The 27,757-nt window shown below is 36.1% G+C and overlaps 1 protein-coding gene across 1 annotated transcript in view; it reads right to left on the bottom strand.

Annotated features, from left to right (window-relative positions):
* Positions 1-1,937: 1,937 nt before the first annotated feature.
* The window catches only part of LOC121422703, a 53,892-nt gene continuing 28,072 nt past the window's right edge, over positions 1,938-27,757 (bottom strand). Inside the window, exons 22-39 of the mRNA XM_041617871.1 lie at positions 27,016-27,363; positions 26,467-26,652; positions 23,787-24,116; positions 22,706-22,801; positions 21,951-22,292; positions 21,257-21,355; positions 19,016-19,245; positions 18,196-18,352; positions 17,239-17,352; positions 15,715-15,822; positions 13,911-14,006; positions 11,389-11,493; positions 9,908-10,024; positions 7,834-8,028; positions 6,973-7,156; positions 4,643-4,920; positions 3,142-3,281; positions 1,938-2,513 (exon numbers count right to left, since the gene is read on the bottom strand). Coding sequence (XP_041473805.1) covers positions 2,352-2,513; positions 3,142-3,281; positions 4,643-4,920; positions 6,973-7,156; positions 7,834-8,028; positions 9,908-10,024; positions 11,389-11,493; positions 13,911-14,006; positions 15,715-15,822; positions 17,239-17,352; positions 18,196-18,352; positions 19,016-19,245; positions 21,257-21,355; positions 21,951-22,292; positions 22,706-22,801; positions 23,787-24,116; positions 26,467-26,652; positions 27,016-27,363 — 3,287 coding nt within the window. The 3' untranslated portion in view covers positions 1,938-2,351. The remainder of the gene's footprint in view (positions 2,514-3,141; positions 3,282-4,642; positions 4,921-6,972; positions 7,157-7,833; positions 8,029-9,907; positions 10,025-11,388; positions 11,494-13,910; positions 14,007-15,714; positions 15,823-17,238; positions 17,353-18,195; positions 18,353-19,015; positions 19,246-21,256; positions 21,356-21,950; positions 22,293-22,705; positions 22,802-23,786; positions 24,117-26,466; positions 26,653-27,015; positions 27,364-27,757) is intronic.

Here is a 27,757-nt window from a genome sequence, read left to right on the forward strand (position 1 = left end):
TTGACCCTAAATGACCTTTGACCTTGGTTATGTGACGTGAAACTCATGCAGGATGTTTGGTGATACTTGATTAAGCTTATGTCCAAGTTTAATGAACTAGGTCCATATATTTTCTAAGTTATGATGACATTTCAAAACCTTAACCTCAGGTTAAGATTTCAATGTTGATTCCTCCAAAATGGTCTAAGTTCATTGACCCTAAATGACCTTTGACCTTGGTCATGAGACATGAAACTCTAATAGGATGTTCAGTAATACTTGATTAAACTTATGGCCAAGTGTCATGAACTAGGTCCATATACTTACTAAGTTATGATGTCATTTCAAAAACTTAACCTCAGGTTAAGATTTGATGTTGACGCCGCCGCCGTCGGAAAAGCGGCGCCTATAGTCTCACTCTGCTATTGCAGGTGAGACAAAAACTGAATATACCCAAAATAATGAGATGACTTGAAAGACAAGGGGGTTTAGGAGTCTACAAATGACAAATGACTCTCGTGTGTTGATCATAATTTTATTCAATAAATGGAGATTGAAATGTGTCTACAGGATTAAGAAATTGATAAAAAATCTATTTATGTTGGAGAAACAGAAAAAGAGAGGGAGAAAATAAAGAGGGAGATAATGAAAGAAAGTACCAGAAATTTTAGTGAAGAAATACATCAAATTTAACTCAAACATGGCAACTGACATAATAAACATGAATACAATAAATGAAACACTTTTAACCCTTATAGTCCAAGGATAGTTTTTTCTTGTCAGTCCAGTGAAGGGTGGCGGCATTTTACCCCAAGATCCCTTCCATTTATAGTGTTGTCATTTCTAAAATTTGCATGATCATCGAAAACTTTGAAATCAACATGGTAACATATCTAAATCTCACTTATTCCATTTTTAAAATTTCAATTTCTATGAAGCGATTATATTAATCAATGAAAAACGATTTATTTGCTGTTATTACATTATAACAAGAGCCACTAGTTCCCATTTTATGGAACTTTTACTTGGGTTCTAATATAATTGTATAAAACAATTGGTATCAAAATGTAAATATGTATTATAATTGCTTTTGAAATTTCTCATTTTGATTGTCATCTTCTTGTTTTATACATTATCATGTTTTAAATCAAAGATATTTTTTTCAATTATGAATAATATGAAACTGATTTGATAAATAAAAGTAAAAATAATGATGCACCTTGTAAGTTTGGTGTGAAAGAACCTTTTATTGGATTTGTACCAATGAAATCACATTTTTGGGAAATTCTGGTTCTGCCATGAAATACAAAATTGGATTCGGAACAGTGACACTGTAGATGTCTCAATAGTCAAGTCATGAAACTGCTGCACAAGCTTTTTACATAATGGATTTGTCACGCAAAATGTGGAAGTGGGGGGAGGGGGGGTACAATGGCCCCCAGGACTATGAGGGCTAAAACCAATTTTCTTGTATACTGATATGTCAAGACTCAACTCATTATAGGAATTAGGTTGATTTCAAAACAAATTTAATCTATAGTATCTTTGCAAATTATTTTGAGATTTTCACTTATAAGAGTCTGAATTAGTTTTAAGACGTATGTAATGCTACCGTCACAGATACCCTTACGATCCCCGATTTTTAAAGATAGCAATAGATTCTATAGCATCGATCATCCGGTGTTCGTAAAAGTTATTTGTGACTGTAGCAGAAGTTATTTCTCAATTCCTACATTGATCAAGATAAAACGAATCCAACATTTCTACAGCAGCTTTTGGTTAAAACTTGAAATATGATTTCTTATGCCAACAATATATTGAACTTACAATGCTGTTCTGGAAGTTGATATTCATTTCCTTATCATAAGCATATATTTATTAGAATACAGAAGTGTAAATCACAGGATGAAGAAACAAAACCTAATTTTACAACTAACAAATTAATAATAGATGCTAGTCATAGTAATAATTCCAAAATTAGTTAAAACAGAATCCTATGACCATCCAAGTGTTTGTATACATCATAAGTAAATGATATGTCACCTTGTGCAAAAGTATCATTACTGAGAATGAGAAATTGACAAAATATGCATAACTTTCCAGCCACTAAGGTGTTATTCCTGTACACTGTCCCATCTAGTGATCGTTAGTGTAGTCATTAATTCTTAAGCTTAGATTTCAAGATATCAGAGAGTTAGGATCATGTCAAAAGTACAAAAACTAGAGCTATGATGATATGGTTACAATTAAAATTGATTTTAAAGACTTCTGGAAAAGATTGTTTGCTCACCTACAAAAACATAGCTCTAATCTATCTTAAAAGTATGTGTTCAAATATCAAACTGAAGTTTCTTACATATACATGCATTATTTCAGTTTTGGGTCATCATGGATTGTACGAAGTCAATGAAGCTTGACACACGGGTGAATCCATTGGGTATATATGGTGTCCCACAAATCTCTACCCAGCTAGAGATCCCAACCAGTGTCCAACGACCATTGATCTCCTGGACGATAGGACCACCACTGTCACCCTGCAACAAAACAGTGACCAAAAAAAAAAGATCAACTATGGTTCTATCATGTAACATAGCACCTGAAAGCTACTTAGATATGGGGATTTTTGTACCCCATCCCATCAGTTTACAAATTTTAAGATTCTGTTTGTAGTAAATTTTGATAAAGAAAACCCCATTAGTTTATGTTCAGCTCAGGTTATGCTATAACATCCCAGTAAGATACTGTCTGGTTAGAAAACCTGAAGATAAAAAGAATGAACAATGATTCCATGGAATGTTGTTTGGAAAGAACATAGTGTCACAGAGTGTGATCACAGTGTGTTCACACTGTGGACTATGTAAAAGTATTATTCACACTGTTGATATGCTCAAGTTTAACAGTGCGATGATATTTTCACACTGTGGACACCTCAACAGTGTGACTGTTCACAGTGTGTTTACATGGTTGACTATGTGAATATGTGATTCACACTGTTGAAATGCTCAAATTTAACAGTGTGAAGGTGATTTTAGCTTGTGTTCCACACTGTGGCACACACTCAGCCCAAATCAGTATCTCGGTGTGTGTGTGTGTAATTTTGTGATAAGTAGGCTCATTAAAATATGAAAATTTTTTTTTTAATAAGTTAATGAGATAACTCACAGTGCATACTCCCTGGAGGCCTTCATGGTACATGGTGCAGAACATTGTTGGTTCAACAGAAAGCACAGAGATGTAATGATCGCAGAAGTAGTTTGGTACTACAGGCATTCGTCCCTCCTGGAGCAAATCAGGCAAGGCACCTATCAAAGATTTAAAAAGTAGAAAAACCATAAACACTTCCGGTTCTTCAATAGAATAACTTTTATTTATCATTGGTATTCTTAAATGATATTGAGCACTTTTAGAAACGTACGTCGAATTAGACAACTGGTACGAGATGACGTCATTTTTTGGCCTGCCATACGCCTCTGGCCGGGTCGCCAGGTGATGGTATGCCAAATCTTCTGGGTTGGGCAGCATGTCATTACCCGCTGGTCATCACTCTGTTTCACATGGACGTATGTACAAGTCAAGTGAAATCTAAAATATTTGCATCTTTGGTGAACAAGGACAGACAACGTTGACTTGAATGATCAGACGACTGCGACGCAGTTCTCGTTCACTGCTCTTAAAACTCTCTAATAAAAACTTAGTCTGGACTTGTCATGTACTTTTCAACATTTGTTTCTTACCCCTAATTTACCAAAAGTTCATATTCCAACCAAAGAATGTCTTCTTCAATTTGAGCAAATGTGAATTATTTACTACTTGTACAGTTATATGACTTTGGGACAACGAATGAAATAAACTTTATTCATATTGGAATTAATGCCAAGGTCAATCTTATATGCAGTGCAGTTGAAGAGAAAAATCTAACTAGCATGACACTAAAAATTGCATTGGAGGACAAGCTCATAGAACAATGGAACATTTCAGTATGTCAACCCCCCATTTGCTTCCATTTTTACTTCACTTCAGTAACCTCATAATGAATTTAAATTTCGTATGGTCAAATCATTTCAGGAAATTTGTCATATACACACGGTTTGTGGAATTGTCCTGTGCGGTAAGGTTACAGAATTAGGAACTTCATGTTTTATCATAGTATGTGTAACGCAATCTATAAGCCAATAAGACATCCCATGATGTCACACACAAACATACGCATTTTGAATGAAAGAGAAAAATAATTTTTCAAATCAATGAACTCGTACAGACTTCATGGTCAATGTGCTCTTGGATGGAGCCGTTACATAACATAAATATTCTACAGGATACATAGTATGAAAAAACAAATGAGACTTTTTTTTCAGCAAAATACAAAATGGGGAATCTGTAATCAAGGAAAGATGAGCATGTGATCAATGAACTCTTCTGCAGATGTACACTTTCAAAACGATGGAACTACTTACTTTGTCAATTTGTTTGAAATGAAAAAAAATCAATTCAATCAATCAAAACTAAAGGTTTTAGCATTGTGCTGTTTGGATAAACTACGTAATTACAACTAAAAGTAATGCAAAGGGGCATTTATATAACTTGCCCCTTCAAATAATGTGGATTTCGTAAACTTGGATGTACATGTATATATGATTTACTAAAGCAAGGTTTGAACACGTACTGTTTCTTTCAGTGAAGCTGCCCCATCCTGTGAATGTGACGTATTCTTCAGGCTTTGGTATAGATTCATCTGCTGAAGGAAGACATACAGGCTGCACCTCATTAGTCAAGTTGAGAGGGGTAACGAGCTTGAGGAGAGCGATATCATTTATCAGTGTTCCCCGGTTATATAGAGGATGTTTGATGACCTGCCCAACGTCTCGGAGTTGTCCACCTCCTTCAAACCTGGGGTAAGTCAAGCTACCAGCCTTGATATAGTAAGTGGCGGCTGGGTCTTCTCTGTAGAAAACATAAAAGGGGGAAAATAGATTTCTTCGCCTTAACTAACGGCAACAACAGCAAAGTCCAATTGATATCAGTATTTTAGTTCTTATCATCTTACCTCATAATTTAAATGAACAATAGAAAATACAAAAGAATTTTTTCCTTTCTTACTAAGTTCACTTGCAAATTTTAGAGACTATATAACATTTTCAGGCCAAGCTAACTTTTTATATCAAAATATAATGATAATTATGTTACCAACTCTTTTAATAATATTATTGAGTGACATCATTTAAATGAGACCTTTTCAAAAAATCTTTAAATTCCTTTAGTTATACACACAAATACCATTGTTTTTACTCCTTTTTCCTCACTCGCATTATTATGAATTCTAACGAGATCATTGATTGGTTTCATTCCTTCCTGACCCTATAAATCGTCTATTTTTAGGCTGGACTAACCCTTTCCCCCCAGATAAGCCATCCTAGTTCAAGCTCACATATATCTTCTATTCAGTACTTCCACAGTAGACAGAAGAGAGTGCATTTTCAGAGCCATCCCAATAAAAAGAACAACAGGTATAACATTATGATTGACCTAATAAATGCTACCATCTCAAACTACGTAATGGTACAGATATTAAGAACTAGCACATCAATAATGTGGAGCTCATCAGGTATCTCGCAACGAAAATTAACACAATTTTAATTTCAGCCCATTTAACACTGTAGTGAAGTATATGGGTGACACAAATTGAGGATATAGAATTGAAATTAATGAAGAAATGACATATAAGGATTTTTTGTGATCTATAAATAAATTTCATATAAATTAAGCATAAATAATTTTCTACTCAAAAACTCTGTGTAGAACCTTGGTGAACCTCATGTAGCTCTCAGATGGAACAAAAATGATCAAAATCAGTCAACAAATAAATAAGCAATTTTTTGAGTTATGAAAATATATGAAAAAATAGCATATTTCATGAATTTCAAAATTCTGTATAGAAGTTTTGAATCCCCTACCTAGTGCTATCATATAAAGCCAATAGAATTGAAATCGGACTTGAAATGGTGAAGAAGAACATTTTGAAATTGTGGACGGACGACAGACGACGGACGCCACACCACGGCATAAGCTCATTTGGCCCTTCGGGCCGGATGAGCTAAAAAGGAAAAGCAGATCAAGTGCCTGGAATCTAAGGCATGTTGCATAGTAGTCTGTATCTCTACCAGTATTACAACAAACGCTTCTCGCAAGCCAATCAATTTCCAACATGAAATTGCTCATCTGTAATTTCAGGCTCAATCAGCAGTTGTTCCAAGCCACCTTTTCCACAAATGAGTGCGCACTCTTCCCCTCTTCGGAGCAAGGTGGAAGTAAAGTCAATAAATGCTTTCCAGGCTGGCAGTGCTCTTTAATAAAATTCAAGCAGATCTGTCCTTTCATAGAGATAAATTTTGATTTCCCCAGCGGATAAGTCTTCTGACAGAGGGTCGTGATTTCAAATCCCAGCCATGGCGTAATTTCATTTGGCGAGAAATTCATCCACATTGTGCTGCACTCAACCTATATGAGGTTAATGGGTACCTGGTAGGAATTTATTCCTTGAAATGCTAATGGCACTCTAATAAGGCTGCAGGGCTAAAGCAAGGGTAAGAATATCCAAGTCCATTGGATGCACATTGCTGATATAATGTCAGAGCTGCCAATCTTTGTAAGTAAGAAAGAATAATCCAGAAGCTCAAAAATCATAAATCATGCAGTATTATGAATTTCTTTGAAGTGGTATAGTTCTATAGATGCACAATGGGGCTTATTTGCTAATTCATGTAAATAGAAACGGCACCCAAAGAAATGTATTATGAACAGGTAGGGGAAGGCGGGCTTAGTTTTAAAAGTTTTAGAACTACCATGTAGTTCTAATGCAGGGCAAAGGGCCTGGCCAGGGTGTGGGCTTCGATCAACATAAAAGATCTGCGCTATGTAAGAACCGCTTATGATCATTACCGCACTGAAGTGAGAGCAAATTTATATGGAGGATTGTGTGAATAAAACTGAACTTACACGCAATGAGCCGCAGTGAGGATCCACTCTGGAGTGATAATGCTTCCTCCACAGGAAAACTGACCGGTTGGTGTGTAGAGTGCAATCTGCCAAGGCCATTCCCCAAGCCCAGTCACATCCTCACCATGGGTGACCCGATGGATCTCAAGAGCTGGCCGTAATCCACAATCCTCAAATGGAATAACTAAAAACAAATACATTCAAATCATTACTGATCAAGTATGACGTATGAATATTTCTGTCAGTTTTGTATGCATAGATCAGGGTTTTTTTTTAACTTCCGAATATTTATCATATTTATTTTAAAAATACAACTGTATGTAGAATGTTTTTAGACGTCTTAAAATGAACATTTTTATGCAAAATAGCCAAGTCTATCCGAAAAAACATATTCTTCTTTTACATCCTCCACATAACAATTATTTGAGGGCATACACATTCATATAATCTAGTAAACATATACATTACTTTTGGGGAGATATATCAAAACTAAAAAACAGTTTTCATGCTATGATGATCTGAAAATATGACCATCACTGACAGCATGGGCCATAGGTAGGGGTAACCAGTGGCTGGAAACTTTGACATGCAAAAATAAAAGGTTATCACCAAAAATGGGAGGTCATTTAAAAAAAAATTAGAAAAGCAAAAAAAAAGGGTTTTCACCAAAAATTAATGGTACTTTAGTCATTTAGTCCAAAATGCATTTATTATTTTGATTGTGAATGATGTATTTCTCTCCATCATTAAAAAAAAGGAGGGGGACATTTGATATTGTATCCCCCCACTATTTTGGATAGGGGGGACACAACCCCCCCTCCGGATTTCCGCCCAGTACTGTCAGGGAGCATCTTTACTCACATGAGAGTGGTGGAGACTGTCCCGTTGGGATTGGTGATTCGGTCGGTTCTATAAAAGGTGGTATCGTGGTATTTTGAGACCAGAAACAATTCCACTCGTCACTGCCATCCTTACATTCTCTGTAGCCACTACACACATAGTTCACTGGTAGGCATTGGGAGAAGTCTCTGCACTGAAAATAATATCCAGGGCATTCTGGAAGGAAGAATAGTTTTGAACTATGTTTGTAAATCACTAGATGAAGGTTATTCAAACTCATTGGCATGTGAGCGAGAAAGTGTATTTGGTATGCAAGAAGAAACTTGAAAGATAACAGAAGAAACCATGTTTAATTTGAGGATAAGTGGGGGAACATTATGAAGACATTATTAAATCACTGTAAAGTATTTCTGGTAAACTAAATTCATAAACTATGATTCATTGGAGAAGGATGCCCCTGCCATTTCCAAACTGCGTTTTGAAGATTGTGACACAAATGGCGTACGGGTTTCATTTTTTAGCTCAGTCTATCTCTCACATCATTTAAAACTCTCTGGGGAATAATAAATGAATTAGTTTTCTTTGCCATTACCATGAAGCCTGCTGCGTTTTGTAGATTATAGCATGTGAATTTTCATTTCTATTTGCATATACATGGAAGGAGCCTCAGAATATAAGATTCACACTAAGCCAAAATGGTTAATAATCGTACAATGATTGTAAGCTCTTAAATGACAAGTAATCCTAAACTTTTGTTGTTGTAACTTGAGGAAATGGCTGCAACAAAGGTGCAGTATTTTTACCACGTTTACAAGAGGTTGCACACATTTTTAATGTAGGATCCTTAACTACATTTACTGCTACTAATAATAATGATAAACAAGGCAAAAACTATTTTGTGTCTCGCCCACTTATGAAAATAACCAGCAATATCGTGATTTGCGAGGGCACGCAACAAAATTGTATCGAAACTTCATTGTGTAATGTCTGGGATGGAATAACACTTGTCATAAGAGCCTTGCAAGTAAACTTTGATGTTGACCTGAAAATGACCTTTGACCTTACCATGTGACCTCCCATTCCCGCAAAACATGCAGGTCGCCTAAGTTTTGTTGTAAGGTGACTTACGGTTGCGGAGTTAGGTGTCATAAGAGAGTCTAGTTTAACATAGACCTGAAAATGACCTTTGACCTTACCATGTGAGCTTCAACTGCAGCATAACATGCAGGTCCCCCAGTCCATCTACCATCCAAGTTTGATTGAAAAGCAACTTACGGTTGCGGAGTTAAGTGTCATAAGAGAGTCTGGTTTAACGTTGACCTGAAAATGACCTTTGACCTTACCATGCGACCTCCGACTGCAGCATAACATGCAGGTCCCTAAGTCCATCTACCATCCAAGTTTGGTTGAAAAGCGACTTATGGTTGTGGAGTTATGTGTCATTAGATTTGTGACAGACGGACAACAAAAGATGGACGACATTTGGATCCCTAAGTCTCGTCTTCACCTCTGGTGGGCGAGACAAAAAAGTGGCTTTTATATATAGCATGATATCAGTCTATGACTTCTCAAAGCGCTTCACAATTATTACATGGTCACTGGATTCATAGCATTTCAAGCAGCCTGTTATGCACACACTTGCTATACCAACCACAATGATAGTTGTTTGAAACTGGTACCCAACTACCACCTGGGTGGAGAGTGGCACAGTGTGGATTGAAGCATTGGCAAAGGACGCTAGGCCATGGCGGGATTCAAACGAATGACCCTCTGATTAGGAGAGTCAGAAACTGCTACACCACGGCGCTTTCTACATTCTAGTCATCCTTGTGGGTAAAGTGACACAAGAACATTGTAATCATACACAGGCTAGAGGGGCCACTGTTTTTGTGTCACAATTGGCTGTCCATAGTTAAACCACAACTTCAGACCAAATTTTATTTTGGACCCAAGTTCAGAATATGGGGCTCTGTGTTTTAGCAATGGTTCTAACCCTCCAATCCTTGTATGATCACATTGTCACTCTCTTGATAGAAGGGCAACACATAAAACTGTTTTACAGAATGAACACAATAAATTTGCAAAAAATAAATACCCCTGAAATTTTCTTGGTTTTCATCTGAACCGTCATCACAGTCATCTTTGCCGTCTAAACGTTCCCAGTATGGCTTGCATTGGCCGTCATCACACTGGAACTCATAGCTCTTGCATACTGGAAAAACAGCAATCATAACAACATACAGATAAGTCTAATATAGACATTTTGAAAAAAATATCAGCTTATCATATTTTATTTCTTTCACTGTCATGGCTGTTTAGTGTGAGAGTTACCCACAGCATTGTGTTAGATAACAGTTTTGATTTGTCAAACAGCCAAATAAGCTTTGTACCCAATACATCTTTTCAGGATAGTTAACAAGCGTAAAAGGAAAGAAGATACTAGTCTTATTAATTATTTATGAATTTGAAGGGGTATCTTATTATAGCAGATATACATTTTGATAGATATATTTCATTTTTATCTTTCTGTGTGGAAGCCATTGGAAGCAAAATTTCCATAATTGCTTTCTATAGACCAATATTAAGTATTGTAACTTGCATCTATATATATATATACATATATATATGATTTTAATCACACCATGGAAAATTACTGCTACAAGCATTCCTTTATCATAATTGCTGGAATGCCTGGCAAGTCATTAATTAAAATTTTCAATAGACACAATTGCTGAATCTTCTTTACCAAGTAATATTATGAATTTATAAAAATGACAAGGACTATGTGTTAACCCTAAATAGACTGGGCTATTTCGATGCCTAAGAAGACTGGAGGGGGGGCTGATTCAGCCCCCCCTTATGATCTCGGCCGTCGACGGCGCGATCGCGACAAAAATTGGCACACGCGTTACCCATGGCATTATCTACAATACTATAACATCAAATTCTGCAAAAATTCTCATGTCTCATTAATTATGCTAATTCATGCGTAAAATAATAGTTTGCTCTAATTAATAAAATAATGCCCCTGAAATGCTAATTTTTGTTTCACATACTCTAGATAGGCATCTGATCAAATTTATTTTAAAAAAATTCAACATCACATTTATTTTCTTATGTATTCTATTGTTTTCTAAATTTTTTATGTATTTCTTTGTTTTTCGCCTTTTTGTTTTTTATTGTTTTTTCAATGGAAATTGTTGGGAACTTTATTTTGACCATAAAAAAGATAAAATTAATTGATTTTAAGCAGTAAAAGAAAAATAATGATACATTTATGAATTTTGGCTAAAAACACTATTTGCATTGGATTTGTACACAAATTCACGTTTTTGAGTAATTTTGGGTCTGCATGCACTTACAAAATGTTGCGTAATTTCAGAACCGCATACCCGGGGGTCACAATTTTGGTCTCAAAAGTTGCGCGAGACTCGAAAGTAAAAAGTCAGGGAGCGACGCGGTCAAAAAAATTCGCGCGGCGGACTTCTTGCAAAAAATGTAGAGGGGGGGGCTGAATCAGCCCCCCAGTCTTTTGAGGGTTAAACAAACAAAAATACAAATTTGCATTGTACTTACTGCAATTTGCTTCATCGGCACCGTTTGCACAGTCAACGTTTTCATTACAAACGTCATTAATAGAAATGCATCTTTCTCCACAATCAAACTGATTTGCAGCACATACTGTTTTAAAAAAAGGAAAATGTAGGTAATTGAATCAAATCATATACAATCTAAAATTCACATTCTTGCTGTTTGAAAAAAAAAAAAGAATAGTGTTCTTTAATACAACCAGATTATGAATGAATTTGCATTAACTCTTCATGCGTTCACCTGTAAACCCCCTGTGTGTTGCATTATTTAGCAGTGATCCCCTCTACGCAGTATAATACACTCTGTTATTAAGAGTGACATAACTTTTTATCTGATCATTTTGAAAGAAAATGTTGTGTAGCCAACTAGTAGAGCGTTTCCTGGGCTTTCTTAAAGTATATAAATTTATTGGATAAATTATGGAAAAATGTATAGTAAATTACATTTTCTGAATGCTTTCTCCTAATACTTCGAACAAAATTTAGCCCCCCTTTTACTTTGGTTCTTGTGTTAGTGGCATGATTTTTATTTATCCACTTGGCCTGTTCATTACATAAGCTTTGTATTGATACTAAAATCATGATAATCTGATAAAAATAGCCCATATATAGTGGAAAATAAAAGAGAGTAAATTTTTGCCCAGGACCAAAATCCAATTGAAACCAGTTGGATTTCCAACTGGTTTCAATTGGTTTCAATTGGTTTTAAGTGGAATTAAGCAATTTTCAGTTGAAACCAATTGAAACCAGTTAGGCAACTGGAAATCCTAACTGGAACCAGTTGGGTAACTGGATATGACTTCCAACTGGAAATGATTTCTAACTGGAACCAGTTGGGCAACTGGAAATCCTAACTGGAACCAGTTGGGTAACTGGAAATGACTTCCAACTGGAAATGATTTCTAACTGGAACCAGTTGGGTAACTGGAAATCCTAACTGGAACCAGTTGGGCAACTGGAGATGGCATGCCTGGTCAAGGTACTGTACTCCATTGAAAGGGTCTCATTCGCATTTGTGCCATGAGTCACAGACTCAACCTGGCCATGGTATTGTTTGTGAGGAGGGTTTTATTGATTCTCTCCTCTCCTTTTTCAATGAACTTCCTGGCTGTGATCAGGATGTATTGATTTTTTTTTGGGGGGGGGTTACCGCTGATCTCTATACTATAGTATAGAGATTAGTGGGGGTTACTAGTAAAGATACAATAAAGTGGCGTTTGAAAGAGAATATATAAAGGAACCCCAGTAGTATGCTCCGGGGCATGCAATTGTTCGAAAAAAAATGGGACAGGGGACGTCTATGGGAAATTTGTGGTTGTGCAAAAATGCGAACGAAACACGCCTACGGATGTGCAATAATGCAAACGTAACGCATGAAGAGTTAAAGAAAGGTTCCCATTAATGAAATTACTATCAGGTCAAGCTTTAAAATTTTTAATGGCTAAGTTAATAGATCAATGATTCTAACATTCTACAGGATTTTTTCATAGAAGATAGAACTTACTCCAGACTAAACCAGAAAGTTTAAAGGGGGAGTGGACAGTGTGTGATCTCTCATTGACTGTGTGTTATAAGTACATAATAATGATAATAATAATAATAGCAAGTTTTTATAAAGCGCTTTTCCCAGAATGGCCCAAAGCGCGTTACAGCATATAATTACCCCGGTCATTGGATTCATTTCAATCAAGCACGAAAAGTGCACAATTTCCACTCCCTGGGGAGCATTCCTTGCATTCATCGCAGCCACATTATGGCGCTGGCAAAATCAAACATACAATATCTTTCGCATCCTACCGGGTACCCATTTAGCACCTGGGTCGAGAGTGGCAAAGTGTGGATTAACGCCTTGCCAAAGGACGCTAGACCGCGGTGGGATTCATACACACGACCCTCTGTTTACAAGGCGAGAGTCAGAACCACTACACCACGGCTCTTACATTGTCTTAGAATATACGTTTTCAGATATCTACTAATATTACAGAAAACAAATTGACCTATAATTGTAATTGTATAGAGAAAATAAAATGTTTTGAGAGGAAAAGTAATTGTTTTGCTAGTTGGTAACATAATTATTGTGGTATAAATGTATTAAATAGTAGGCATGGTCACACTGCCGAGCGTTGTTGGAGCGGTAGTGGAGCGAAGAGAAAAAATCATCACCGCTCGCTACCGTTCACCATTTTCGATTTCGATTTTTTTTTAATTTATGTTTTTGATTTTTTCCCCAATTTTGTGAGAGAATTTCGACCCTCTCCCTACCGCTCCACGACCGCTCCAACAACGCTCGGGCGGTGTGACCAGGCCTTTATTTAGCATGCTATCATTCAAGTGGGTCTACAGTACTAGACTACACTAGCATTATGGGCCAAGGAACTGGCCAAGTATGAGTAATTGAGGACTCGAGATGGCGCTATTGGTTCATATCTCCTTTAACCAGTGGTCATTTGTTGTGCATAATGTGTGGGGAGGGGGTGAAGGTGGTTGACCTAGCGGATGAATACTTACTGCATTCCGGAGGTTCATCTGTAAAATCTCCACAGTCATTGTATCCATCACATGCAAATCGTTCACTGACAACGCGACCATTATCACATACAAAGGCTAAACAGAATCAATAGATAAATAGGTAATATCAGTAGCTGTGACAAAATCTATTGACCTGTTAATTAACAAAGAAATCTAAAGTTTTTAAAGGGGGAGTCCCCCCCAAGAAAAATAATTGATTAACATAAGAAATTAAGTTAAACAAGCATATTGATGAAATGTCATCAAAATCAGATGTAAAATAACAAAGATATGACATTTCAAATTTTGATTTACTTTCAGTATCCACATCCTTGTCAGTATGTTAATAAGAGAACTGATGATGTCATACACTCACTATTTTTTAATGAATATTTCAATTGAAGGACAATGTTGCAACAATGAAAATTCAAGGCAGGATTAGAGCTGGCATATTTCAGAAGCAAAATTAAAGAGGTCTTGTCCTCTCAAATTCTCTTGACTCCATCAGAGTGTACTTGAACTTGGAATCTTTGTATACACATAAGTTAGTTTCAATACATTCCATGGACTTTTCCAAATCACTATTAATGCAATGTCACACAAGCATGAGTAAAGCTGGGATAAACGAATCTACTTTTTGAGGGCCTGCCAACCGACTGTTGAGTGGTAAAATTGGGGGTTACTTAAACTGGAATGTATACTGGTCAGAATGTTGCATTATGGGTTAAGAACCTGGTCAGATTTGAGTAGTTAGGGACTTGAGATGGTGCTATTACAAGGCTGTTGGTTCGTACTGGCTTTAATAATTGGTATAAAAATGGAAAATGACCACGGTTCTTTAAGGCGTGGGTAAAACATTTGATATTTGAATAATGATAATTCAATAATGAAAGAATCAAGTACATTATATATTCCTATAGGTTCCAGACATATCACTTTCAGGACACTTTGGTAGATGTTAAGTGTTTTTACCAACATCATTGTAGACTTTGTAGACTTTCATCAAGATTACAAGTTATGAAAAACACCTGGCCATAACAAGAATCAAAGCCCATAGCTACCCAGTCAGATTGAACAAACATAAGAATATGACTATCTTTTATTAAAAAAAACTCATGCACATGTTGGTATTAATATAGAATTTTCCTAATATTGACAAGGTCGCTCTCTACAACACATTGATTCCTTTGAAAATGCAAGTCAATTCACAATGGAGAGCTGAGAGGCTTTTGTTGAAAGTTGGTGGACCAGGACAGCAGATCATCCGAAGATTTGCACCAGATCAACAATTTTCAAATATGTCGTTGTCCAGAGTTGCGAGACAATGCTGCTGTCCAGGTCGCTTCCAGATCCACCAACTTTTGACAAGAGCTTCTCAGCTATCCACTGTGATTTAACTTGCATTTTTAAAGGAATAGGTGTGTTGTAGAGAGCAGTCTCGTAGTGAATTGCAAAAACTTTCTAATAATATAGCATTTCCATTTCTTTGATGCAAGATAAAGAACATGGTAGATATAATGCATTGCTCAAAGATGTGCCAGGAACCGTACCTCGGGAATTGAACCTTGGACGCTCATGGTGTAATAAAGTACCTTAACTTCACCACGACAACTTGGCTAACCATCTCTAGCCAAAATCAATTTCATGTTTCACATCCTTTAATATTTCAAGTGATCCTCTCTGAATTATCATCACTCCTGTTGCCTCAGCCTCAGTAATTGGTTAACATAGTTAAAGGCAATTTAAAAGCATTATGACTTGACAGTATCATGTACATTAAAACATGAAGGAACAATGTACTTACTGCAATCGCTTTCATCATCTCCACTATTAACTACGTCATCACAGAAATTCCTACGATGCAAGCAGGTGTTGGTAAGACCAGATCTTACTTCCAGAATACCAGGGCAAGCTAGGAATGAAAAGAAAAAGAGCAGCACTGGACATTATTACACCCATCTTGCTTGCGTGCTCTGGTGCTGTCAGCTCTTCAAACTACAAGGTCTGGGGTTCAAATCCCACCGCAACAAGGCGTTTATCTACATTTGCCACTCTCTAGGTGAAGTAAATGGGTACGGAGTAGGAATGTATTCCTTAATTGCCCAAGCACTGGATCAAAATAGCTATGGGTAAATAATATTCCATACTATGTGTTCACATTTTATTATAATCATTACTTTTGCTTAAAGGAAAATCACAAGTCTTCTCTAATGTGATCAATATTACTTGATAGGTCCTATGTCATACTGCAAGGTATCCTATATAGAGCTTTCACCCAGATACATTCTAGCAATTAATCCTATTCACATGTTTTATAAAATTCTTTATGCATCATGAAAAAGTATAGAGCTATAATAATAGTATCATGCCAGTATTTTAAAAATAATTATGATCATTATTACAAGTATACTTACTGTCAGTATTACCAGTGTAGGGATTGATTTCGTACTTACATTTCTTTCCACTCTTATTCCCTCTTATTCAGGAATCATCCCTTTTTTTCTAATAGACATCCCTCATTTATATTCACCCTTTTCATCATAACTTCCAATCCTTCTTGTACAGCTCTCTCTTACACATTTACTGCTGTACACTCCTCACACAAGGTTATTTTGTATTAAATCACTCCACCATCCTTCACACAGCTTTCTTCACTCCTCTCTCTTACTCGCCCTCTCCTTCCACCTCTCTCCTTCAGATTGGCTACAATTTCAGTAGATGCAGTCAAGCTTAGATGATAATTTGCATATAATAATACATATGATTATTTTAGCGTCTTTTCCATTTTGATGAAGTGCTCAAGGCGCTTTGAAAGGAGTAAGACATAAAAGTATAGAGAACTAAGAGAAGTACAAAAAAAGGGCAAATTTAAAAATGAGGAAAAATTACTCTCTTCAAACCCAGAGTTGGAATATCTTTTGTTCATACATTTGAATATTCAGTTATACTTAATTTACAATTATGTAATAGTACTAGGACTGTCTATTGTAAGAACCCCATACTACACCAGTATAATCCTTACCATTAGCTTTTACATTATCACCAGTATTGATAGCATGCTCATTACTATCCTCAAGGGCTGCCAAGCATTATTATTGTGTGCAGCATCATTACTACATGAAGCATTATTCCATTCAATTATGGTTTTAATAGCATGAGAGATGAAAACATGACAAAGTCTAAGGACTGACCATTATCATATTTACAAATTAAAACCATGTACATGTATATCTTTATGACTTATTGTTTCTTCAAATCCATAACACCACCACTTCATTGTTAACTATTGATTTGCACTGTGCTGAAATTATGTCACTGAAACACTCACCACAATCTTCGTCTGAACCATCAAAGCAATCATTATATCCATCACAGCTGCTTGTCTCATCGTAACAGCCTAGGAAAATACCTCCACAGGATAGTTGACTTGGTGGACATTGCACTTAAAGAAAAATAAAGACACGTAAGAGAAATTCCGCGAAAGGACTGTTGGGTATTCTATTGCATTATATCCTTAGAAGAACCGGTTTTCTCAACATTTCGAGCAAGCGAACTCTACTAATTGTTGCTCTTTGCCACTCCTGGCGAAGAGAGGATAGTTCACTTACTCAAAATGTCAAGACCATCAGTTTTCTAAGAACTATAATAAAAAAATACCCAACAGTTCTTTTCGGGACTACCATACATGGTGACACTGATAACTTATGTCATCTCGTCTCACCACCATGTAAACCTTCAAAACATTCACCTTTCAAAAATCATATCTTCATGTTCTTCTACACGATGTGTTTTTATTGTGATTACTTTCCTTGCAATTATGATGAATACTATACAGTTTGACAACAGGTAGCAAAAAAAATGGTTGTAAAATGGGGACACGCATGTCGTAATTCAAGAAAGTTTGCATGTGTACACTCTATGATACATTGCATACAATTTAATTTCACTCAATGACCAATATTTTCAAATTTCACATGAAATTCCGCCAACCATTAAAAAGCATTTTAGAACGACATTATAATCTGGAATCATAGATATAGAAGTCATCATGAAATCTTAATTGAGAGATTTGATTATTAGAAAGAAACATTACACAATGGCAAAGCAAAAGACACCTCATTGTAAAAGAGAAAGGAAATAAAATAATTGGGCTTCTTGAATGAGGAACAGTAATATTCTTACAGTCAAATGACTTATAATATATATCTTTCATTATTGATATCAGAGGACTACTTTTACCTTAAAAAACTCAGCATTTATGTGATTGGCAAATTAGTTGGCTTACATGATTCTTCAGTCACTGCTTCGATGTATGCAGCCAGAACTAGTTCTGACGGAGAATCTGTATAAGGCTTTTCTATACTGATCCACATTGAGTTTCCTGGGGGACTTATTTTCCTAAGTCTGACACCATACTCATCATAAAATGGGATGCCAGAAATCTGAAAGTCAGAGTAAACAAATTAGTGTAAATATATATATATATATATATATATATAAATCAAACCCGGGCCCCCAGCTTTGAACGCCGGTGCCTTAACCACTAGACCACAGAGACAGGTTAGTGGCTAGGGCAACCCCGATCCAACTGATCGTCACAATGTCGCATGTGCATTTTGGGGCACTCGTTCCTCTCACACACTAACAGCTACGTTAAGATATTCATTTCTGAATGATACGCGCCTTAAAACCCAAGGTAACAACATTTTCCTATTAAAGGGGAACACAATGGCCAATACTGTATGTGGTCTCTCATTGACTGTGTGTTATAAATAACTAGTCTCAAAACATTACCTTTTGAGATAACTGTTGATAATACCGATAGTGAATTATCCTGCAATTGAATACTTATGTGGAAACTAACATAATTTCTAGCAGGAAAGTGGTTGTTTTGCTTCTTGGTAACATGATTACCTCAGTATGTGAATGCTTTGAGTAGTGAAATTGTGAGTTATCACTTTGACAGGAATGTATATCATTAGATTACATTGCTGAGAATATTGCATTATGGGTTAAGAACTTGGTCAGATTTGAGTAGTTAAGGACTTGAGATGGTGCTATTCCAAGGGTGCTGGTTCCTACTGGCTTTAATAATTAGTACAAACCTTGAACAGAACACTGCTCTCATCTCTGTCATCTAGACCGGAGCCTACCATGAGCATGTGTGATGCTTTAGTCACCAAACTCGATACATTTACTACAATCCGCGAAGGGGACGCAACTTGTATTGTCCATACCATTCGGAGAGGCAAAGATGTCGTAAGAAAGCGTGGATATCCAGGGCTTTGAATAGTAGCTATCTCTCCGAGGTTAAGCGAAATGGTTTTCAAAGGACCTGAATAAAGACAGTAGAGGATTCCTAACCATGTATTAACATATGCAACTACAGTTGGCAGCAAAATTATTCAACCCCCCTCTAATATTTGACATGATGTCATAATGAATAACATTACAACTGCAGATTGGTACTGAACCATTAAGATAGTTAGTAGACAGTTCATTACTAAAGAATACCAGAAAAAAAAAATCAAATTTTACTTCACATTTTTTTTAAATTGCAATTTTTGCACAAAAAGCATGTTGCAAAATTATTCAACCCCCTATTGACACACAAGAAAGGAATGCACATCCCACCCCTGCCCGGCATCACACCCCTGCCCTGGCATCCCACCCCTGCCCCAGCATCCCCCCATGCGCTGTTAATTAGTTAATATTGACAAGAAACAATGAAACAGGATGGCTAACATTATTGCATGATAAACTGATTAGCAAATGAAAAATAATTTTGAAAAAATATATCCAAGATATAATTCTAAAATACAAATATTAACAAGTGGAGCGCCTCTGGCAGGCTCACCTGCATCACACAATTCAATATAGCAGCAGTGCTGACTTTGAAAACTACTATAACATAATTATTCACAAAAATACAATTAATATTATGATACAATACTATGTTCAATGACAATAAATGATAGTTGACCTTGATCATGCGACCTAAGTCTTGTCAGTGATACTTGATTACCCCTACATCCACATTTTATAAACTATATCTATTAAACTTTGAAAGTTATGACAGCAATCTAATAATTACCTTCAAAATGGCCAAAGTTCATTGACCTTAAATGACCTTTAAATTTAGTCATGCGACCTGAAACTCCCATGAGATGTTCAGTGATACTTGATCATTCTTATGTCAAAGTTTTATGAACTAGATCCAAACACTTTCAGAGTTATGATGGTTATTCAACAATGCCCCCAACACGACCAAAGTTCATTGACCTTAAATGACTTTTGACCTTGGTCATATGACCTGAAACTCGCACAGGATGTTCAGTGATACTTGATTACTTTTATGTCCAAAGAAGATGAATCAGATCCATAAACTTTAATAGTTATGATGGTAATTCAACAAATACCCCCAACTTGGTCACAGTTCATTGACCCTAAATGACCTTGGTCATGTGACTTGAAACTCAGGCAGAATGTTTAGCAATACTTGATTACCCTTATGGCCACGTTTCATGAACTAGGTCCATGTACTTTTGAAATTATGATGAAATTTCAAAAACTTAGCCTTTATAGGTTAAGATTTTGATGTTAATTCCCCCAACATGGTCTAAGGTCATTGACCCTCTGACCCTAAATGACATTTGACCTTTGTCATGTGACTTGAATTTCAGAAAGAATTTTTAGTAATACTTGATTGACCCTAAGTCCAAGTTCCATGAACTAGGTCCATATACTTTCTAAGTGATGCAGTCATTTCAAAATCTTAACCTTCGGTAAAGATTTGACGTTGACACTGCTGCCGTCGGAAAAGCGGCGCCTGTAGTCTCACTCTGCTATGCAGGTGAGACAAAAATAATGATGGTAACATTATTCATAATGAATACTAATAACAACACTTTTAATGATAAAAACAATAATGCCAAATCTAAATCATTTACAATAAATATGATGTGTAAAGCGTAATTTTCAACTGACTCAATGTTTGAGGCTAGTTTGAATTAAAAAGAAAGTAGAGATAGAAAGGGATTGAAGAATACAAAAAACGTAATTAGGCACAAGCATCATTCCTTGAACACAATCCTTTTTTTTTCAAAAGGGGTTAAATTTTAACCTTCCGAATTCAGAATACTAGTAATGTGATATGCTGTAATATCATTGCGACTTCTATTTTAACCATAATACCAAATTTTGGAGGGATTAAATTTTTATCATATGATGAAAGAATGTTAGTAATGTTGATATGCTGAATTATTATCATTGCATCTTCTATTCCAACCATGATAAGTAATTCAATGTTCTATTATTACAAAAAAAATCTTAAATCAAGATATTACCACAGTCCTGTTCATCAGTGAAGTCAGAGCAGTCAACAATGCCATCGCATACCATCTGTGGAACAATCAGTCTGTCACTACCTTCACAGCTTGTGATGTCTTCAAATTTGAATTTTAAAGTAGAGTAAATGATATGAGCAAATGTTGATGATTTCAGGTATACAGAAACAAAATACACATGTAAATTCTAAGCTAAAAACCCCACCTACAGAATAAAATACTAACAAAGGTTATAATATTGATTAAGTAGAATTGTTTTTTTTTATCCTGCATAATTTGAGAGAATCACATACAAATACAAAAGAGGTGTAACACATTTGTGACAGTTTCTCTTTTCAAGTTCAGTACGAATGAATAGTGATACACATTTTTCTATCTTCCAAAACAGCTCAATGAGAAGTATCTGAAAAGAAAAATGTTCAGTAATTTTCACCTTAAATCTACCATTGGTGACATGACATAAGCTCCTGTGACATTTGCTCCAGTCTTGATATCTCATATGGCATGGAGTAAGAGTTAGGATTGTAAGAGCTATTGGTTCAGAAAATTGTCGATATAAAGATTAGTGTTGATTTTTTTTAAGGTGAGGTTTCATGATTTACAATGTACTGATTTTCCATCAGAGCATTTTTCTCCCAAGCAAATGCCAGGGAATCGAACCCTTACCATCAGTGTAACTGATAACATTCAATACCTTGTAGATGAGTAGCTGTGACCTGTAACATAACATCCCTGGTTCCATTTAAGGTGGTTGCCTGGACAACGATATGCCCGTGGGTGAAAACCTTGTCAGCGGCCTGACTGTAATCCTGTGAAAGTGGTCCTTCCATGGCCCACACAAAATCCTCATCTGCATCAACGGTACTGATTACTATGACATCACCAGGCAACAGATGGATGAATTCCACCATGACGACCAAAGCAAGGCTTGAGTCGTTGGATAGGAATGACCGTTCAAGGGATGACTCTTGGACGAAGTTGGGGTTGGAAGACATCACAAAGGTTGCACTTTCTCCGTTGGCTAGTATGATGGGAGCTACATGTACATGTATGTATAAACACAAGATATGCAGTCTCATATTGTCTGATATATTTACAATGTGAATTTTGGATTCAGAAAGAACAAGAGGAGACTGGACTACACACAAATCACTACGATACAAGAGACATTGCAGGAAACAAATGTATGAAATTAGAGACATTCCGGCCATTCCGGCCATTGATACTTAAATTATTTAAGGTCAAGCCAACACATGTGTTTAGTTTGTGGCATCACATACCCATTCTTTTGTATACTATTAAATGAAACATGATTTCATGTAGAAGTGTCTGATAAATCATAGCCTTATAATGACGCTTATTCTTATATATGCATACTCAAAATAAATATATTTCATGATTGGAAAGCAACCATTTTGGTAAAAAATGAAAAAATTAAAATGGGCTTACGGCAGTTGGACTCGTCCCCTCCATCTGGACAATGCAGCACGTCATCACAAATAAATGAAATAGGTATTTCTTCCCCATTGCTACAACTTGCCAGCTCTAAAATTAATCATAGAGATATATTCAATGGGAAATACTACAATTGATAATGGCTCAATTCCTAATAATGTATGTTTCTAACACTGTACAAGCTATTATTTTCGCAGATTTTGCGGATTGCCAATCAGCCGCGAATTTAACAACATGCGAAAATATTGACATATGTAGATATTCAAAAAGTTACCTTCAATTTCACTTTTTTCATTTCTCAAACAAAATCAGAGCCTAGATTATTTCCTGACATGTTTATCAATATTTATTCACTAACTGCAATATTACAATTTACTTTCCATAAAATAATTTGATTTAATTGTCATCTGGTTGACTTCGCACACACGTATTGACAGCCATTTGCATACTCATTAATATTCATAAGTCACATGACCATACATATAGGTTTTGAAGGTGTAAGACTTTGTTCATGAAATTCAACATTTTTGCACTAAAACCAACGTTTTAAAAATAAATCAACAAAAACAACTTCCAAAGATTACTCTTACAGATCAAACTGTGACATGATCATTCCTTGTTATCTAGAGAACAATCAGCATTCAAGGCATTTCAAAGTATTTGTCTTTGGTAAATTATAGAAAGATTGCAAACCAGGCCTTCATTGGTACAATTCTTCAGAAGATTGCACATGTAGCTGCATGCCCACATAAGAACTTTTGGTGTATGCCCAATCAACTGTGGGGCAATAGAACAGTGGTGTCTATAAGACACACATGAAACACCAACAACATTTCACTGGTCTTTTCTGTCAGCTCTTTCAAACGATCTTTTCAAAAGAAATAGATTATGTAAAACAAATGTGGGTGAATCGAGGAGGGATGGCATTCAGCCACATCTGGTATTTTGCATTTGTATGAGTTCTCAATTATTTATAAAGTAATAATAGTATTATCATCATTTTCACTTTATTTCTGTCTTTAATTATTATATTGGAAAGCTATTAAATGGAAAGCAAGCAAAGCCAGAAACTCACCTGTTTCGTGCACCATACTTAGTTGAAGACTAAACCCATATCGCCCAACAATACCATCAGTTTCAAACCTCAGCTGCATGAAAGAACCTGATGATATAATGTCATCAAAATTCCTACTCCCTGTGAGAATGGTTTCAGGGTCCCGACCTGCATACACGTACAGGAAGTCATATCCATCCTCTGTATTAAATGCAATGAATTGGAGCAAGACTCTGTAGCTGGAAGGAACATGGATATTCCACAAAATGTCTGCGTTGTTTGGGTAATTTTGAGGGTAGTTTGGTGATGTTATAACCGCAGTCTCTCCTAACTCAAGGTCAACCCTGTCCCCTATTGAAATCAAAAGAAATATGTATTTAATAAGGTCAGATAAAAAGAAAAGTTTGACCATACAGTGTCTAGAGGAAATACTTGTGCACTGCAATTTGACTAATACAAAACAAGTATAGGTCGAGTATAAGAATAATGAACAGTTATTAGTACATGTAGTAATGGTACAGTAGAAGAAATAAATAAATAATATAGGATTTGTATAGCGCACATATCCACCTTGGTGCTGCAAGGCACTCCTATTGAGTCCTATATTACCATGGCTAAGCTAGTCTACCGATTCCGGTGTGCACAGCTTTTGGAGGAATTACTTCCTGCCGGTACCCATTTACCTCACCTGGGTTGAGTGCAGCACAATGTTGATAAATTTCTTGCTGAAGGAAAACACGCCATGGCTTGGAATCGAACCCATGTCCCTCAGATTGAAAGATGAGAATCTTCACCACTAGACCATGATGCCCCCTACCTTAACCCTAAAGACTGGGGAGGCTGATTCAGTCCCCCCCTCTACATTTTTTGCGATAAGTCCGCCCCTCAAAAATTTTTGACATCGCTCGCTGACTTTTTACTTTCAAGTTTCGCGCAACTTTTGAAACCAAAATTGTGACCTGCGAGTACGCGGTTCCTAAATTATGCAGCATTATGCAAGTGCATGCAGACCCAAAATTACTCAAAAACGTGAATTTGTGTACAAATCCAATGCAAATAGTGTTTTTAGCCAAAATTCATAAATGTATGATTATTTTTCTTTTCACTGCTTAAAATCAATTAATTTTATCTTGTTTATGGTCAAAATAAAGTCCCTGACAATTTCCATTGAAAAAACATTTAAAAACAAAATTTGAAAAACAAAGAAATACATAAGAAATTTAGAAAACAATAGAATATATAAGAAAATAAATGTTTTTTGAAATTTTTGAAAAATAAATTTGATCAGATGCCTATCTAGAGTATGTGAAACAGAAATTAGCATTTTAGGTTTATTATTTTATTAATTAGAGCAAACTTATTATTTTATACATAAATTAGCATATAATGAGCAATGAGATTTTTCACAGAATTCGAAGATATAGTTTTGTAGATAATGCCATGGGTAACGCGCATGCCAATTTTCATCGCAATCGCGCGATCGACGGCCGAGATCATAAGGGGGTTGAATCAGCCCCCCCCCCCGTCTTTTTAGGCATCGAAATAGCCCAGTCTATTTGAATTAAATGGCACAAGGAAATTCAGAAAGGCCACTGCTGTTTTTTCATTACAAATTATTTTCAGTTATTGTAGCTATAATGAAGGTATGATGTATTAAGAGGAAGAATAATTCCTATCATCATATTCTGTTAATTTATGTTTTGGCCTGAAAATACAAACTCACTCTGAAGTAACCGTTTCTAGTCTCCATTCCACTGTGGCATTCCTCTTCTAAATCATTTTCATGCTATGAAGGTACATGAACTGAATTAATCAAAATGGGTTTTCGAAAATTAGAAGTTTGAATCAATGGTAACCGTCTTTGAGGGTTTACAACTTGACTGCATTGATACTTAGCAAGTATGGTTTCTTGACATTTGCTCCGATGACAATCGCTCCAAAATTCCATACACTGATGGAATGACCAACTTCGAACCTGGGTTTAATCCTAATATGACATTTTTGTGTTTTGAATTTTTGACCGCATCGCTCACTGACTCTTTACTTTCAAGTTTCGCGCAACTTTTGAGACCAAATATGTAACCCCGGGGACACAGTTCCGAAATCACGCAGCATTTTTGTAGGTGCATGTCAGACCCAATATTGCTCAAAAACATGAATTCATGTACAAATCCAATGCAAATTGTATATTTAGCCAAAATTCATAAATGTATGCTTATTTTGTCTTTTACTGATTAAAATCAATTTATTTCATCATGTTTGTGGTTAAAATAAAGTCCCTGACAGTTTCCATTGAAAAAAAAATTGTAAACATAAGGAAAATAAATGTGATGTTGATGGTGTAAAAAGAGTCTGGGAACCAAAAATCAGCATTTTTGGGGGCATTATTTAGTTAATTAGAGCAAACTTTTGATTATATGCATATATCCGCCTAATAAATTAGCAATGAGGTTTTTCGCAGAATCTGATCTCATAGTTTTGTAGATTATGCCATAGACAGCAGAGATAAGGGGGGGGGTGTTGATCGAAATAGCCTTCCAGTCTTCTTAGGAATCAAAATAGCCCAACTATTTAGGGTCACACTTAACCCTACCCTAAGCCTAACATAAAACCCTATTGCAACCCTAGCCCTACATCTTAGACGAAATAAAGCCAGGAGCAATTGTCGCAGGAGCAAATGATTTGTTACCGGAAAGCATACCTGGACTAAGTGTACTATAAAAGAAATATGGAGTTGGAGTAGCCTGGACATGACAGTTTTCTTGGAAGTCCCAGCAGCAATCACCAGATGAAAAGCATTGCACATCACAGTAGCAGTCACCACGATTACAGCTTTCTAATGGATCGGTACAGCAGCTTAGTCCACATGATCCATTGTAAGGAACTCCTTTAGTTGTAACATAAATGTGGATGGTAAAGAAAAAAAAATCATAAAACATTATTTACCGGATATGATCAATACAAACGATGAGTGCAATACATTACAATCATAATAACGTGCTAGTTTCTAGAGTGCTCTTACAAAAAACATTGCTTTACAGTTCTTTGCAAACTGATAATTGTTATTCAGGGGCAACACAAAATTTTTTCAAAGGTGGAGGGGTGGGGTGGGGGTAGGGTTAGATTTGGGAGGGGGAATCAGCTTTCCATCTTGTATGATGTCAAAATACCGTGTCAATTATTTGAACAGTACAATATTAAAACCAACAACAGGAGAGTTTGAAATAGCAGTAATTAAAAAAATCCTTACGTATGGCAGTAAGCGTGAGTCGGAACCCGTGTCGACCGACAGCGGAGTCACTCTGAAAACGTATCCACATTTTGGAAGTCACCTCAGCCAAATCTCTTGGTCGATTAACATCTGTTATCCTTGCAACCAGTGTTTCATTGGAATATGTTTCTCCATTGTATATGTATAAGAAGTCATAAGGATCTTCTAATTCAAAATCAATGAAATGGATGAGTATGGCCGCATCCAATGGTGGCACAATCTCCCATATTCGGTGTAGATTATTTGGGTACAACTCCGGATAATTTGGTGAGGTTATCTCATAAGGTTCTCCAATGCCGAGGTTTATCTGAATGAAGTCTGGTTCAGCTGTAATTACAAATGGGGTATAAAGTATATTCATATATGTGTAATGCACATGATGGCTAGATTCTATGCAAGACACATATCATAGCAAACTTACTCAGTCTCCAACAGCTTAACGTTCACATCATATCATCTTCAGCCTGGAGTACCTCTTTAACCAACGACAACCAACCCTCCATTAAATAAATTTTATGAGGACAATAGGCATAATACGTGGTTCACAATCACTGCCAAGTAGTTTTTGAACAAACGTGCTTTCATTATAAGATATAATTATCATGTGACATCACATCGTGGGTTGCTGCGTTTGGGTTGGGCAATCATGAAACCAAACCATTTGAGATAACGGTTATCTGGATTCCAAGAATATTGAGTCCAGTTTACAGTACCATTTGAG

This window comes from Lytechinus variegatus, chromosome 10 (genome assembly GCF_018143015.1).
Source record: "Lytechinus variegatus isolate NC3 chromosome 10, Lvar_3.0, whole genome shotgun sequence".
NCBI lineage: Eukaryota > Metazoa > Echinodermata > Echinoidea > Temnopleuroida > Toxopneustidae > Lytechinus > Lytechinus variegatus.